Source organism: Erythrolamprus reginae, chromosome 1 (assembly GCF_031021105.1).
Source record: "Erythrolamprus reginae isolate rEryReg1 chromosome 1, rEryReg1.hap1, whole genome shotgun sequence".
In the NCBI taxonomy this organism is placed as follows: domain Eukaryota; kingdom Metazoa; phylum Chordata; class Lepidosauria; order Squamata; family Dipsadidae; genus Erythrolamprus; species Erythrolamprus reginae.
The window spans coordinates 92,383,464-92,399,173 of NC_091950.1; the positions used below are offsets into that span (position 1 = coordinate 92,383,464).

At 42.0% G+C, this 15,710-nt stretch overlaps 1 protein-coding gene across 5 annotated transcripts in view; it reads right to left on the reverse strand.

Moving 5' to 3' along the window:
• Positions 1-15,710, reverse strand: part of ZFYVE26 (zinc finger FYVE-type containing 26) — a 72,714-nt gene that overhangs the window by 33,571 nt on the left and 23,433 nt on the right. For all 5 annotated transcript variants that reach the window (XM_070758956.1, XM_070758976.1, XM_070758948.1 and 2 more), the window contains 7 exons: positions 12,647-12,910; positions 11,969-12,079; positions 9,693-9,857; positions 8,665-8,892; positions 8,170-8,275; positions 3,842-4,581; positions 559-755 (listed from right to left, as the gene is read on the reverse strand). In XM_070758956.1, coding sequence (XP_070615057.1) covers positions 559-755; positions 3,842-4,581; positions 8,170-8,275; positions 8,665-8,892; positions 9,693-9,857; positions 11,969-12,079; positions 12,647-12,910 — 1,811 coding nt within the window. The remainder of the gene's footprint in view (positions 1-558; positions 756-3,841; positions 4,582-8,169; positions 8,276-8,664; positions 8,893-9,692; positions 9,858-11,968; positions 12,080-12,646; positions 12,911-15,710) is intronic.

Below are 15,710 nucleotides of genomic sequence, written 5' to 3' on the forward strand. Positions count from 1 at the left end.
TTATTCTGCAAGCCTGGCCAGTACCTGAATCTCTTTACTAGTTGTTAGTCTCTTCTAAGCTCTGCTACCTCCAGAGCTGTCAGGGGCTCATGAGATAAGGAGCCTCAGGCCTCTCCTTTTTAATGCAAATAACCTTGCCACTCTTTCAATGCAATTAACCCTTCATAGGTGCTTCGGCCCAGCAACAATCTGAAGAAAGCGCTCTCGCAGCCGCTTCGGAGTGGCTGCAGCGGCGGTGGTGGCTGCAGCTTCTCCTCCGAGCAGGCAGTGGCTCCTAAGCAGGCTCCAGGTTCAGGCGTGGCTCTCCCCCCACCAATCCCACCAGGGGCTGTAATCAAATGGGAAATCCTGGCAATGACAGTCACAAGGCAGGGGAATCCCTACGGCAGTCAGAGAGCGCACTCACAGTAAGAGAGCCCACGGACCTGGGCTCAGGTTCGCAAGACGGAAAGGGTTTTTAAGACGAGGCAAAGAAATCTGAAACCCCGGGTTCATATCTCGAAAAGTTCATAAGACGAGGTTTCACTGTACTCTATCCCAAACGCAATGCCTCCATACCTTTTGATAAACTTGAAGCTCCTTGATTTTGTTCTGCAGATCAAATTTGAGTTCTTCGGTTACTTCGGGGTCACAGGCACAATAAGCTAATAATTCCAGACAAGCCTCCAGGGGCCATCTCTCCAGACACCGAAGAGCCAATCTACTCCTCAGTATGGCATCTCTCACTGGAAACAGGTACTGCCATCCATCCTCACCTGAAAAGGAGGCATTTTTCAAAGAGAAGAGGTGCATTTATAGCTATGAGGGATAAACCTTGTAATGAATAACCTAATAATAAGAAATACAGTCATACCTCGTCTTACGAACCTAATTGGTTCCAGGGGGAGGTTCGTAAGACGAAAGGTTCGTAAGACGAAACATTGTTTCCCATAGGAAACAATGTAAAGTCAATTAATCCGTGCAACCAAAAAAAAACCCCCGCAAAAAAACGCTGCCGCCCAGCTGTCACCTTTTAAAACAGCCTGGGGGCTTCTCAGCGACTTCCCGAACGCCGAACGCCAAACCCGAACTTCCAGGTTCGGCGTTCGGGAGGCCGCCAAGAAGCCCCCAGGCTGTTTTAAAAGGTGACAGCTGGGCGGCGGGGCTTCCCAGCAGCCTCCGAACACCGAACGCGAAAGTTCGGGTTTGGCGTTTGGCTTCGGGAGGCTGCTGGGAAGCCGCCCGGCTGTTTTAAAAGGTGACAGCCGGGCTGGGGGGCTTCCCAGCAGCCTCCCAAACCCCGAACCCGGAAGTTCGGCAAAAGTTCGGGATTTGGGAGGCTGCTGGGAAGCCCCCCAGCCCGGCTGTGACATTTAAAACAGCCGGGCGGCTTCCCAGCAGCCTCCCGAAGCCGAACGCCAAACCTGAACTTCCGCGTTCGGCGGCTGCTGGGAAGCTGCGCGGCTGTTTTAAAAGGTGACAGCCGGGCTAGGGGGCTTCCCAGCAGCCTCCCGAACCCCGAACCCAGACGTTCGGCAAAAGTTCGGGGTTCGGGAGGCTGCTGGGAAGCCCCCCAGCCCGGCTGTGACCTTTTAAAACAGCCGGGCGGCTTCCCAGCAGCCTCCCAAAGCCGAACGCCAAACCCGAACTTCCACGTTCGGCGGCTGCTGGGAAGCCGCGCGGCTGTTTTAAAAGGTGACAGCCGGGCTGGGGGGCTTCCCAGCAGCCTCCCGAACCCCGAACCCGGAAGTTCGGCAAAAGTTCAGGGTTCGGGAGGCTGCTGGGAAGCCCCCCAGCCCGGCTGTCACCTTTTAAAACAGCTGCGCGGCTTCCCAGCAGCCTCCGAATGGTTCAGAAAAAATTTGCCTCTTCTTACGAACTTTTTTCGTGTTACGAACGCCAAACCCGAACTTCCGGGTTCGGCGTTCGGAGGCTGCTGGGAAGCCCCGCCGCCCAGCTGTCACCTTTTAAAGCAGCCGGGGGGCTTCCCAGCAGCCTCCTGAACGCCGAACCCAGAAGTTCAGGTTTGGCGTTCGTAACACGAAAAAAGTTCGTAAGAAGAGGCAATTTTTTTCTGAACCCCGGGTTCGTATCTTGAGTTGTTCGTAAGACGAGGGGTTCGTATCTTGAGGTACCACTGTACTAAGAAAATAACAATGATTAGGAACATAGAAAACTTTCTTACACAAACCACTCATTCACGAGTTTAGTTTTGGATGCAGGAACTAACATCTCTATTCCTAAAAGGTTATTTCCTAATTCTACCTGAAAATGCCAGAGATTTCACTTAGATTCCCAAGGCAAAATATGTGATCAATTCTAACTTCCCCCTTCATTAAGAGCAGTATGCCTCTCTCTTTTTATAAAACAGAAATAACTGAAGGAATGAAGGTGAATATACGTGTCCCAGGATATTGTTGCAGGATCTAATCTGGATCAGTCACCAGGGCCATAAGTTTTGTCTTCTGAGCTTTCGAACTTGCGTTGGAGCCCATCCTCAGGGAACTTCTCTCTAGCAGGTACACTCTGTTAGAGTCCCAGTGACCGACCCAGGTTCGATCCTGCATAACTGAAGGAATTTATTTTCATATCTCCTTTATCTGATGAGCCGAGGTGGCGCAGTGGGTAGAGCGCAGTATTGAAAGCTGACTGCTAAATCTGCAGGTCAGCGGTTCAGATCTCATCACCGGCTCAAGGTTGACTCAGCCTTCCATCCTTCCGAGGTGGGTAAAATGAGGACCTGGATTGTGGGGGCAATATGTTGGCTCTGTTAAAAAGGGCTATTGCTAATACAGTGATACCTCGTCTTACGAACTTAATTGGTTCTGGGAGGAGGTTCGTAATGGAAAAAGTTCATAAGACGAAACAATGTTTCCCAACATAGGAAACAATGTAAAATCGATTAATGCATGCAAGCAAAAAAAATATATCGCAAAACGGCGCTCTGCTGGGTGCCGCCGCCCGGCTGTCACCTTTTGAAACAGCCGGGCGCTTCTTGGAGTTCTTCCGAATGCCGAACCCGAAAAGTTCGGCAAAAGTTCAGGTTCAGGTGGCAGCTAAGAAGGGCCGCCGCCCAGCTGTCACCTTCCGAAACATCCAGGGGACTTCTTGGCATTCTCCCAAATGCCGAACCCAGAGGTTCGGCAAAAGTTCGGGTTCAGCTTTCGAGTGAATGTCGAGAAGCTCCGCCGCCCGGCTGTCACTTTGCCAGAAGAGCCGTGGAGCTGTCGGCCGGTCGGGAGGTTCAAACAGAGATGGGGAATCCCAATAGGGAATTCCAGGGGTGGAGCTTTGACGTCACGGAGACGTCCTTCCAGGAGTCCACTTTTCGACCGGCCAGGAAGGACGTCTCCATGATGTCAAAGCGGCAGCGGGTTTGTAAGGCGAAAAAAGTTTGTAAGAAGAGGCACAAAAATCCCGAAACCCGAGTTCGTATCTCAAAAAGTTTGTAAGACGAGGGGTTCGTATCATGAGGTACTACTGTATGTTGTAAACCGCCCTGAGTCCAAGGAGAAAGGTGACATAGAAAATCAAATAAATAAATAAATAAATAAATCTTCTCCTCTCCACCTCAACCCTACCATCTGATAGAGCAGTGTTTCCCAACCGTGGGAACTTGAAGATATCTGGACTTCAACTCCCAGAATTCCCCAGCCAGCATTTGCTGGCTGGGGAATTCTGGGAGTTGAAGTCCAAATATCTTCAAGTTGCCAAGGTTGGGAAACACTGTGATAGAAAATGAACCTGTTGCTAGATTTTTATGGCCGAATGCATTTTCCCTCAAAAGCTAGAAGCTTAAATCACCCATTTGCAACTTCATATCCAAAACACCATTGTTTACAGAAAGAGTACAAATTTTTACCATCAGCTGTGGCACAACTCAATACGGCATCCCGCACGGTGGCTAGCTCTTGCATATCCTGACTGTAGAAATCCAAGATTTTGAGGGCCCTGGGCCAATCCCTTCCCGCGAGAGCTTGTTCAAAGGTCTCCATTAACACTTCAACAGCCATGGAGGAATGCAACCCCAGTAAAAGCAATGGGATGTAACGCTGTCCACAAAGCTCGCTAGCCAAACGGATTCCCTTATCCTGAGGATCCTGTAGAGGCTCGAACATTGTAAGGAGAAAACTTTCTAGGAAGGGAAACTCCTTTAACAATATGTCACATTCTTTGGAAATCTGATCCATAGACAAGGGTGCTTCCCTTTTCCCTCGGAATTCAATCCACGATAAACTCTGCTTGGGAGCCTTTGGCACTCTTAAGGCGGTAAGACAAGCCACGGTAGCTATGAGTTTTGACTGAGATTTTAGAAAGTTGAGGATGGAAGCGGTGAGTGAATGCTGGTTAAGATCAGGCAGAAGAGAGAGGGGTTTACTGGAAGTGTTCTCAGAATCCATGGCTGGATTATGCACTGGAATCTCAATCTCTGGCAGACAAAGATACGCGTGCAAATGCGCTAGGCTACTGATGTTTGTCAAAAGGGATCTAGTCTGATTGCTTTGCATGTTGGTGCAGAGAGGCAATGCCTTACAGCAACAATTGATGATCACTTGCTGCACATTTAAGTTCAGTTCTTCTTTAGCTAGCAGTAAAGACAACCTGGAGATTTAAGAACAAATAAAATTAATTTGGACTTACATTATGTACTATCTATGTAATATGGTAAATACTATGTAATATGGTAAATGATTTAGCTTTACTAGATAAATGGTCAAAGCAATGGAAACTGCAGTTTCCAAATGTAAAATAATGCACTTGGGGAAACTGCAGTTTCCAAATGTAAAATAATGCACTTGGGGAAAAGGAATCCTCAATTTGAGTATTGTATTGGCAGTTCTGTGTTAGCAAAAACGTCAGAAGAAAAGGATTTAGGGGTAGTGATTTCTGACGGTCTCAAAATGGGTGAACAGTGCAGTCAGACGGTAGGGAAAGCAAGTAGGATGCTTGGCTGCATAGCTAGAGGTATAACAAGCAGGAAGAGGGAGATTATGATCCCGCTATATAGAGCGCTGGTGAGACCACATTTGGAATACTGTGTTCAGTTCTGGAGACCTCACCTACAAAAAGATATTGACAAAATTGAACGGGTCCAAAGACAGGCTACAAGAATGGTGGAAGGTCTTAAGCATAAAACGTATCAGGAAAGACTTAATGAACTCAATCTGTATAGTCTGGAGGACAGAAGGAAAAGGGGGGACATGATCAAAACATTTAAATATGTTAAAGGGTTAAATAAGGTCCAGGAGGGAAGTGTTTTTAATAGGAAAGTGAACACAAGAACAAGGGGACACAATCTGAAGTTAGTTGGGGGAAAGATCAAAAGCAACGTGAGAAAATATTATTTCACTGAAAGAGTAGTAGATCCCTGGAACAAACTTCCAGCAGACGTGGTTGGTAAATCCACAGTAACTGAATTTAAACATGCCTGGGATAAACATATATCCATTGTAAGATAAAATACAGGAAATAGTATAAGGGCAGACTAGATGGACCATTAGGTCTTTTTCTGCCGTCAGACTTCTATGTTTCTATGTTTCTATCTCTCACTTTACACAAAAGGAAAAATAGTTATGGATGGGTATGCATCACCAAATGCATATCAAAAACCTCCAAATAAATGGGCCCATTAAGCATCTGAACACATAATGATTGAATGAACATGGGAAAGGTAATTATGTTATTAATCATAATTTAATGGGAACACCAGGATCTCTTGGAATTTTGTCATACATTTCTTCTAAAAAATATTTCTTCAATTTTTTAAAAACAGGATTTCTTAAAACAAAAACATTAAGCTCTAAAGACATACTCCGCAACTGTTACAAGTGGATTTAGGAAAAAATGTACATATTTATCATCTTGTTTTAGGCGGAAAAAATTGCATATTGAAAAATTTCAAACGCAATTAATCTTAGCCCACAGAACAGATTCAGTCTGATTTATATATTTGCGATCTTTCTCCTCCTAGATTTAACACAATAAATTATAGAACATAGTATGTGTACAGGTGAAAATTCAAAAATTAGAATGTCGTGCAAAAGTTCATTTATTGCAGTAATGCAACTTAAAAGGTGAAACTAATATATGAGCGAGACTGATTACATGCCAGGCAAGATAGTTCAAGCCGTGATTTGTCATAATTGTGATGGTTATGGGGTACAGCTCATGAAAACCCCAAATCCACAATCTCAAAACATTAGAATGCAATCAATAAAACAAGGATTGTTCATAGAACAATAACGGACCACTGAAAAGTATAAGCATGCATATGTACTCAGTACTTAGCTTGGGCCCCTTTTGCAACAATTACTGCCTCAATGTGGCGTGCCATGTAAGTTATCAACTTGTGGCACTGTTGAGGTGTTATGGAAGACCAGGATGCTTCAATAGCAGTCTTCTGCATTTTTTGGTCTCATGTCTCTCATCTTTCTCTTGGCAATGCCCCATAGATTCTCTATGGGGTTCAGGTCAGGGGAGTTTGCTGGCCAATCAAGCATAGTAATCCCACGGTCACTGAACCAGGTTTGGGTCTTTTGGCAGTGTGGGCAGGTGCCAAGACCTCCTGGACAATGAAGTCAGAATCCCCATAAAGCTCATCTGAAGAATGAAGCATGAAGTGCTCCCAAATCTCCTGGTAGACGGCTGTGTTGACCTTGGATTTAAGGAAGCACAGTGGACCAACACCAGCAGATGACATGGCTCCCCAAATCAACACAGACTGTGGAAATTTCACAGCATCTTGCAGTGTGTGCCTCTCCATTCTTCCTCCTTACTTTGGGTCCTTGGTTTCAAAATGAGATGCAAAAATTGCTCTCATCACAAAAGAGGACTTTGGACCACTGAGCAACAGACCAGGTCTGTTTTTCTTTAACCCAAGTAAGACACTTCTGATGTCGTTTGTTGTTCAGGAGTGGCTTGACATTTGAAGCCCATGTCCAGGATCCGTCTCTGTGTGGTGGCTCTTGATGCACTGACTCCAGCCTCAGTCCACTCCTTCTGAAGGTCCCCAACACTTTTCCTGATAATCCACCCGAGGCTGCAGTCATTCCTGCTGCTTGTGCACCGTTTTCTTTCACATGTTTCCCTTTCACATAACTTTCTATTAATATGCTTTGATACAGCACTTTGGGAACATCCTACTTCGTTTGCATTTACCTTTTGAAGCCTTGCTTGCCTGCTTGCTTATTTATTTATTGGATTTCTATGCCGCCCCTCTCCGTGGACTTGGGGCGGCTGGAGGCTGTCAGTGATGATTTTCTGCACCGTCTTTCCCATGATTGTAATTCCCACTGAACCAGACTGAGAGACCATTTAAAAGCTCAGGAACCTTTTGCAGATGTTATGGCTTAATTAGCTAATTAGAGTGGGACACTTTGAGCCTGGAATATTATGCCTTTTCACCATGTTCTAATTTTCTGAGATTGTGGATTTGGGGTTTTCTTGAGCTGTCCCCATAATCATCACAATTATGACAAATCACTGCTTGGACTAGCTTGCTTTGCATGTAATAGGTCTCTCTCATACATTAGTTTCACCTTTTGAGTTGCATTATCTATTTATTAATATAATTTAGATACTGCTCAATTCCTGAAATAAATGACAATATTTTTTGAGTTTCACCTGTATGGAATAACCTGATTTTAACATTTTCCATAATAATAACAAGTAGTACAGTGGTACCTCTAGATACGAGCTGCTCCACATGCGAGTATTTCAAGTTACGAGCTGCGACGCAAGCAAAATTTCTGTTCGACACCCGAGCTCAAATTCGGGATACGAGCCGAGCGTCCACTAGGTGGCACAAGAATTCCATTTTTTCCAGTTATCTCCATGCGAAAAGCCAAATCTAAATGCATTTGTTCGAGATACGAGATGATCGACATACGAGGTCGGCTCTGGCACGAATTAAACTCGTATGTCGAGGTACCACTGTACTTCTATATGGAAGGCTGGCAGATCAAAGTGGATCATGCAAAGATGCATCTCTTATTATTTCAGAAGATTTTGTATACAAAAATAGACTGTGAAAGATATTTTATCATAACATGTAGCATTATCTCAAAATAACATAGTGATCTGAATTCAGAGAGACAGAGAGAGAAACAACAAGTTGCTAAGCAAGAACTATCTGTAATATTTCTAAAAAAGCATGTTCAGCCACTGACCACCTAAATGAAGGACCCTTACCTGTCAGGGGGAATCTGTTTCTCAAAGAGAAGCTGAGATAGCAAATGAGATGGACTTTGTTGGAGCAAAATGAATGGATTTCCAACTTGGATCTCTGCAGATTGATCTAGAAGTAAAAAAAAAGTTATTAAAAAAGAATGTATTGGTTGGACTTCGTTTCATTGTATGTTCCCATACCCATCACCTCCATCTCTTACCATGCAATAATACTTAAGTTTGTTACGATCTTTTTACAGTATTCAAAATTTCTGTTAAGCATCTGCAAATTGCTTTATAGATTTTACCAAACTATCTTAATAAAATATACTTAATAAAATAAAATATGGCTGAATAGTTCCATGCAAACTCAAATATAGGCAGAATGAAGTCATTTAGAGTTCATATTAATATGCTATTTTTATCCACTCTTTATTGATCTGCTTTCTTTCATTACTAAAAGTGGATCCTCTTGAACTAAACCTACATACCTTGCTTAACTAGGGTGCAATCTCTCACCTATTTCTGGCGTGAGGCTTCGAAAGATAATGCCAGCCAGCTTGTTAATATAATCAAAAAATGTTTGTACATAGGCAGTCTGCCCATAGCCCTCCGGCATAGTCACAGCGTATTGGTCCAAGATTTTTAGAAGATGTTTGATCTGACTGCAAACTGGATGTACCTCTAATTCTGCTGGTTTCAGAAAAGCTTGTTCTACCAAAGAAGCAAGCATGTTTCCTTTGGAGTCTGTAAAAAACAAAAGGATTGGATATTACAGATCTGACTCATTCCATCAATAAGAGAAATCTCCCTCATTCATTCATTCATTCATTCATTCATTCATTCATTCATTCACTCACTGTTTATTTGTTTGTTTGTTTGTTTGTTTATTTATTTAAATACAAATACAAAAACATGTAAGAAATCTAATATGGAAAATCTACAAAAATCTAAAACCCCATTTTTCCTAAAAATACAATCACCCACATTCCTCCAACTGGATCCAGCCACTCACAACATCGGCCGGAGTTAGTTCTGGACACTCATGGTCCCCATGCCTGCCGGCAAAGATGGGTCTTCAGGGCCTGCGAAAGGCCAGGAGGGTGGGTGGTACGAATCTCCGGAGGGAGTTGGTTCCAAAGTACTGGAGCCACCACAGAGAAGGCTCTTCCCCTAGGCCCTGCAAGACGACATTGCCTGGCCAACGAGACCTGGAGAAGACCAACCCTGTGGGATCTAACTGGTCGCTGGGATACATGAGGCAGAAGACAGTCTCGTAGGACCGTCAATATTTGCAGTAATATTGAACTGAAAGAATTAAGGAATGGCTGTTCTATCTGTATTTTTATATTTCAAGCATTTAAAAGTTCTTTTGTTGTTTGAAATGTTAAATCCCATTTTAACTGCAAATCTATTTTTGGAAGTTGCCTTGTGCATCGCGCAGGTGAGGCATAAGTCTAAACACATTTTGTACCAGATACTGTAGTAGAATTAAACATTCATGAGCAAAAAAAAAAAAAGGTAATTCACCCGGATGCGAACCATACCTGAAATATTGTCTACGTGTGCCAGATTTTTCAGGATTTCATCCAAGTGTTGTGACAAAACAAGCTGATTAGTAATACAGTCCGCAGTGAGATCTGGGTAACAGGTCTGCAGCAAATCCACAATGCTGCACTGGAAATGACAACTTATTTTCTCATCAGAGATGTCTATTAGAAAACAATGGGAAAATTCATTCATAGAAATATTTCAGTCTCCCTTGTAGCATTAAACCCATACGCAAAAACACATGAAAGAAGTCATGAATGGGGTGAAATGATGGGATTTTTTTTTCAAACTGTCCTATAATATAAGCCTAAATGTAGTTGATTAATAAAATGGGAGATCTGCAACACAGTATATATACTACTCAAAAAAATAAAGGGAACACTCAAATAACACATCCTAGATTTGAATGAAATATTCTCATTGAATACTTTGTACTGTACAAAACTGAATGTGCACAACAGCATGTGAAATTGATTGTCAATCAGTGTTGCTTCCTAAGTGGACAGTTTGATTTCACAGAAGTTTGATTTACTTGGAGTTATATTGTGTTATTTAAGTGTTCCCTTTATTTTTTTTTGAGCAGTATATAATGAGATATTTTAATATACATGCCTTTATATTCTGCTAAGACTCTGAGAACCAGTTTGGCTGAATGTGTATTATTATTATCATTATCATTATTATTATTATTAGTAGTAATAGTAGTAGTAGTAGTAGTAGTAGCCTTACTTATATGCTTATAACTCCCTATGGACTCTGAGTGGCTTCCAGCAAGAAAAACAATTTTTAAAACAATTTTTTAAAAATACTTTAATTAAATACTTAATTAAAATCTCTAATAACACATATGTAACTCACTTTCACTCAAGGCCGGATCTAGGCGATATTTCATTTGATCAACGGCCCCAGGCTTGCCAGAAGAACCAAGTCTTCACAGCTTTACGGGAGGCCAGTAAAGTGGGGAGGATATGGATCTCCGGAGGTAGTTGGTTTCATAGAGCTGGAGCCACCACAGAGAAGGCGCTTCCCCGCAGCCCCGCCAGTTGGCATTGTTTGGCTGATGGGACCCGAAGAAGGCCAACCCTGTGGGCTCTTACTGGTTGTTGGGAACTATGTGGCAGAAGGCGGTCCCTAAGATAGTCTGGCCCTGAGCCATATAGGGCTTTATAGATTATAACCAACACCTTAACCAACTTTTTGCTTTTTTTGTGTGTGGAAGACAAAATTTTACAGGAGCTTCGGATAGCAGGGAAAACAATGCAACACAATGTCCACTATTTAAGTGCTTGTATATGGCATCAGAACACAAGAGTGAAAGGGCAAGGGTTGTGTTGTGACATTATAGAACACATCATTTTTCCATTGCCATGGCTAGCTATGGATACCTGTGTTTACATCTCACTTTTTCTAGCATTTCAAAATTATCTAGCAATAATGACAATACAAACCTTATATACTGTAAAAGCAATAAAAAAGAAAAGCACCTTAAAAAGAAAAAATGTTAAAAACCAGAAGAGATTAAATGAAATGAAACTAAATTCTAAGGAATTACGCAATGAATACAATGAAAACAAATCCTCAGAAATAGCAATGAAAAACAGGAAGTAAAAGAAAAACCTTGATTCATAAAAACATGGCCATTTAATAGCAATAGAACTTAGATTTATATACCACTTTGCAGTGTTTTACAGCCTTCTCTAAGCGGTTTACAGACTCAGCATACTGCCAACCATCTGGGTCCTCATTTTACCGAACTTGGAAGGATGGAAGGCCAAGTCAACCTTGAGCCTGGTGAGATTCGAACTGCCAAATTGCAGGCAGTCAGCAGAAGTAGCCTGCAGTACTGCATTCTAACCACTGTGCCACCACAGCTTTAAAAGTGACCTCATAAGAACATAAGAAGAGCCATGCTGAATCAGGCCAAAGCTCATCGAGTCCAGCATTCTGTGTCACACACAGTGGCCCACATATTCTCCATGGGGATCTTGAGCAGAAAGAGAAGGCAAGACCCTCCCTTTCCCCTGACCCCCAACAAATAGTACTCAAGGGAATCCTGCCTGCATCAAGCAACATAGAGGCAGCACATGGACATCCATTTCAATAACCACCGATACACTTGGCATCCATGAATCTGTCTAATCCTGCCTTGAAGCTATCAAGGCTGACAGCTGTCATGACCTCTTCTGGAAGTGAAATGAGCCGCCTTAGGAACTGTCAGAATGGAGAATAGTGCATGGGTGAATGAAGTAATGACCCAAAGCAAAAAAATTACCTGATTTGGGCTGTCCTTGTGGTATGTTGATAATTTTACTTATTTGCTGGAGAACTGCTGGGAAACCTTTCAAGCCTTGAGGATTCTGGTGAACGGCATCAAGTCTTCTGCCTGTTAGTAAATATAAGATGACAGCCAGGAAGAAGATATACAGTGTTCCCTCGATTTTCGCAAGGGATGCGTTCCGAGACCACCCACGAAAGTCGAATTTCCATGAAGTAGAGATGCGGAAGTAAATACACCATTTTTGGCTATGGACAGTATCCCTTAACACTTTAAACCCCTAAATTACCATTTCCCATTCCCTTAACAACCATTTACTCACCATTATTACTGGTACTCACCATTGAATAAGACACTTAGTGATCCTGATATTCATAAACATAATTATTTATTAACAATAATGATTTTTTTTTGTTATTTATCTGCAAAATTTATTAGTTTGGCGGTGACGTATGACGTCATTGGGTGGGAAAAACCGTGGTATAGAAAAAAACCCGCGAAGTATTTTTTAATTAATTTTTTTTTTAAAACCGTGGTATAGGCTATTCGTGAAGTTTGAACCCGGGAAAATCGAGGGAACACTGTATTAGTAGATTTATCTACACAAGTTGCCATTGTTTTCTTTACTTAACTTCTTTGAATTTTTAAAACACCAAACGGAATAGGGAAATTTACCTTTGATTTCAAGGCTACTCTGCAATTTTCTCTCTGCTGTTTCTAAGAGCTGCTTGCAGGTTTTCCATAAGTTGCACTGAGTAGTTGCCAAATCGAATATGGCCATGGCAGAGGGACAAAGGTCTTCCAGAATATTATTCAAAGGGTCAGTACATTCCAGTTGGACACTGCTAGTCCAGACGTTCTCTTGGAGCACGGGTTCAAGGCTTTCCGAAGGGGCAAGAAGTCGATCCGTAACATCCGAAATGGAGTAAAACACCATCCCTTGGGAAAGCAAAAATGAAAGCTGCATTAAAGGATTTGTTGGCTTAACTTACTACAGGTTTTCAGTTCTGAAGCCTTCTTTATGTTTTCCTTCTACTTTGCCTAACTTCATGAGACGTGACTTTTCAATGTCTATTGTGGTTTTACTTGAAACTGAGTAAAGCAGAACCACAGCTTTCCATTTTTTCTGATTCTGTTAGCAAGATGGAAATATGTCTTGCCAGTTATAAGGATTTGGACCTAAAAAGATCTTATCAATGTACACATTTGCATATATAAGATAGTACCATTGGATTTCTTCAGTTTCCAAATCCTTACTCTACTTCTCCCATTTCAAACTGATTCAGGGGTTCCTTTGATTTTATGGCAGGTGTGGATAGGGGATAAAACCCAGGAAATTCCAATAGCAACAATCTGAATTCAATCCAGAGCTTTGATTTGTTTTGTTTTGTCTATTACTACTACTCTTTCCATGCATATATACAGTGGTACCTCTACTTAAGAACTTTATTCGTTCCATGACCAGGTTCTTAAGTAGAAACGTTATTAAGTAGAAGCAATTTTTCCCATAGGAATCAATGTAAAAGCAAATAATGTGTGCAAACCCATTAGGAAAGAAATAAAAGCTCAGAATTTGGGTGGAAGGAGGAGGAGGAGGAAGAAGAGGAGGAAGACAGTTGTTGCCAAAGAAAGAAGGTGAGGCAAGGGGAATCAAAACCCCTCAAAACTTTAAGGCTTAAAAAAAAAAAGAGGGACTATGAGGTGGCGAGGAGCATGCGCCTCCCATACATCCAACGCGAGGTTGCCTCCTATACACTGTGCCAGAGAGAGAAACCCAGGGGGAATGGAAGGAAACTGGCTGGGCCTTTGTGCTGCTCTCAAATTTCCTGGGAAATTTTTCCGGGCTCGGGTTCTTAAGTAGAAAATGGTTCTTAAGAAGAGGTCAAAAAATCTTGAACACACAGTTCTTATCTTGAAAATTTCTTAACTAGAGGCGTTTTTAGGTAAAGGTACCACGGTATATATACAGAAGGGGAATGGAAAAAAAATGCGGAACAGACACCAATAGAGCAAACATGCTTGAACTAATAACTCCTAGCATACAGTGGCACCTTAGTACTCCACTGCTTTGAAACTCATCGAATTTGGTAAGAAACACATTTTGAGGTGAACATTTCATCCTGATACTAATCGTTCGTTTGGTAGGTACTCAATGCACAGGCCAGAACCTCTCAGTGTCGGCTGCCACGTGACCAGTGAAGGGCTGCACTTACCTTCGGAGAGGGGCGGCATACAAATCTAACAAATTATTCATAAATTAATACAAATCTAATAAATTATTATTATTATTATTTTCCTACCGGATCGGTCGCGGAGGCCGGCGCTGCTGCCCAGGTAGGGGGCTCCGCGCGAACCCGTACGTGAGATTTTGCTTCCGTGCATGTGTGGAAGCGAAGAAATAGGCAAAAATTGCCGAAATCTCACCTGAGAACTCTCGCACATGTGAGATTTCAATGATTTTTTGTGATTTCTTTGCTTCTGTGCATGCATGGGAGCAAAATCTGGTGCAAGGGTACACGGGTGCGTGCTGTGGGGCACGCAGATGTGTATGCATTGCTGTTTCCACTACCGGATTGGCAACCCCAGGCATACCAGGGCCAGCCCAATACTGCATGTGACTCACTATATTGCTTCTTATGGGGCAATTTTATTTGGTACTCATCATTTTTGTTAGAAAAATATAGGGCCTATACATAAGGACATTTCTCTAAATTTGTAAACTTGTGAACTTTTGTTTTAAAAAAGCAGGCCTTGCCAGGACGGGATTGCAAAACAGTTAAAAAGGAGAAAAACAAGTTGATTTTGGGTAATGTTTTTATATAAAGTTCTAAGAAATGTTTTTATATTAAGATAAGGGCACATCGACCTCCTGAGTTGAGCCAGAAAACGTTCAGAAAAGCGAGGAAAACAATGTGATGGATAAGGTAGAAATTCCCCAAGAAAGGATGGTGAAATATTAGGATGAAGTAATAATTGGTATGAAAAACAACTCCAAATGTGGACAGAATATGGACAGAAGGAAGGGGTGTAAGCAAGATATCAAGAAACCTATATAAGATGAACCCTGTAGTTGAGTAATTTACCTCCAGAGGAACACGGGTACCTTCCTGTGACCTCTTCAGGTCCCTGTATGATCATACCAGTCTGATGTTTTCTATATTTTCTATATTTTATTGTTAATAAAGAATTTTGCTTTTATTCTCTTGGTCTCTGGGAGATTTTTCTAACAATTTTTGTTATTCATCATGCCTCCTGGAACCTATTAATGACGAGTACTGAAGTATCACTGTATAGAGAAATAACAGTCTATTTTACTACGATACTCACAATATCCCAAATCTGTCTTTCATAATCAATTGCAGGGAGAGAGAGAGATTCAACAATTTATCTGTGCAAGTTCTATATCATTAGGCAACATACAGCCTACCAGCCATCAAACTTTATCCTTCCATCTCAAATATGATATACAGTGTTCCCTCGATTTTCATGGGGGATGCGTTCCGAGACTGCCCGCGAAAGTCGAATTTCCGCAAAGTAGAGATGCGGAAGTAAATACACTATTTTTGGCTATGAACAGTATCCCAAGCCTTCCCTTAACACTTTAAACCCCTAAATTACAATTTCCCATTCCCTTAGCAACCATTTACATTATTACTCACACCATGTTTATTTATTAAAGTTTATTTTAAAAAATGTTTTTTAAAGGCAGACAAAAGTTTGGCAATGACATATGACGTCA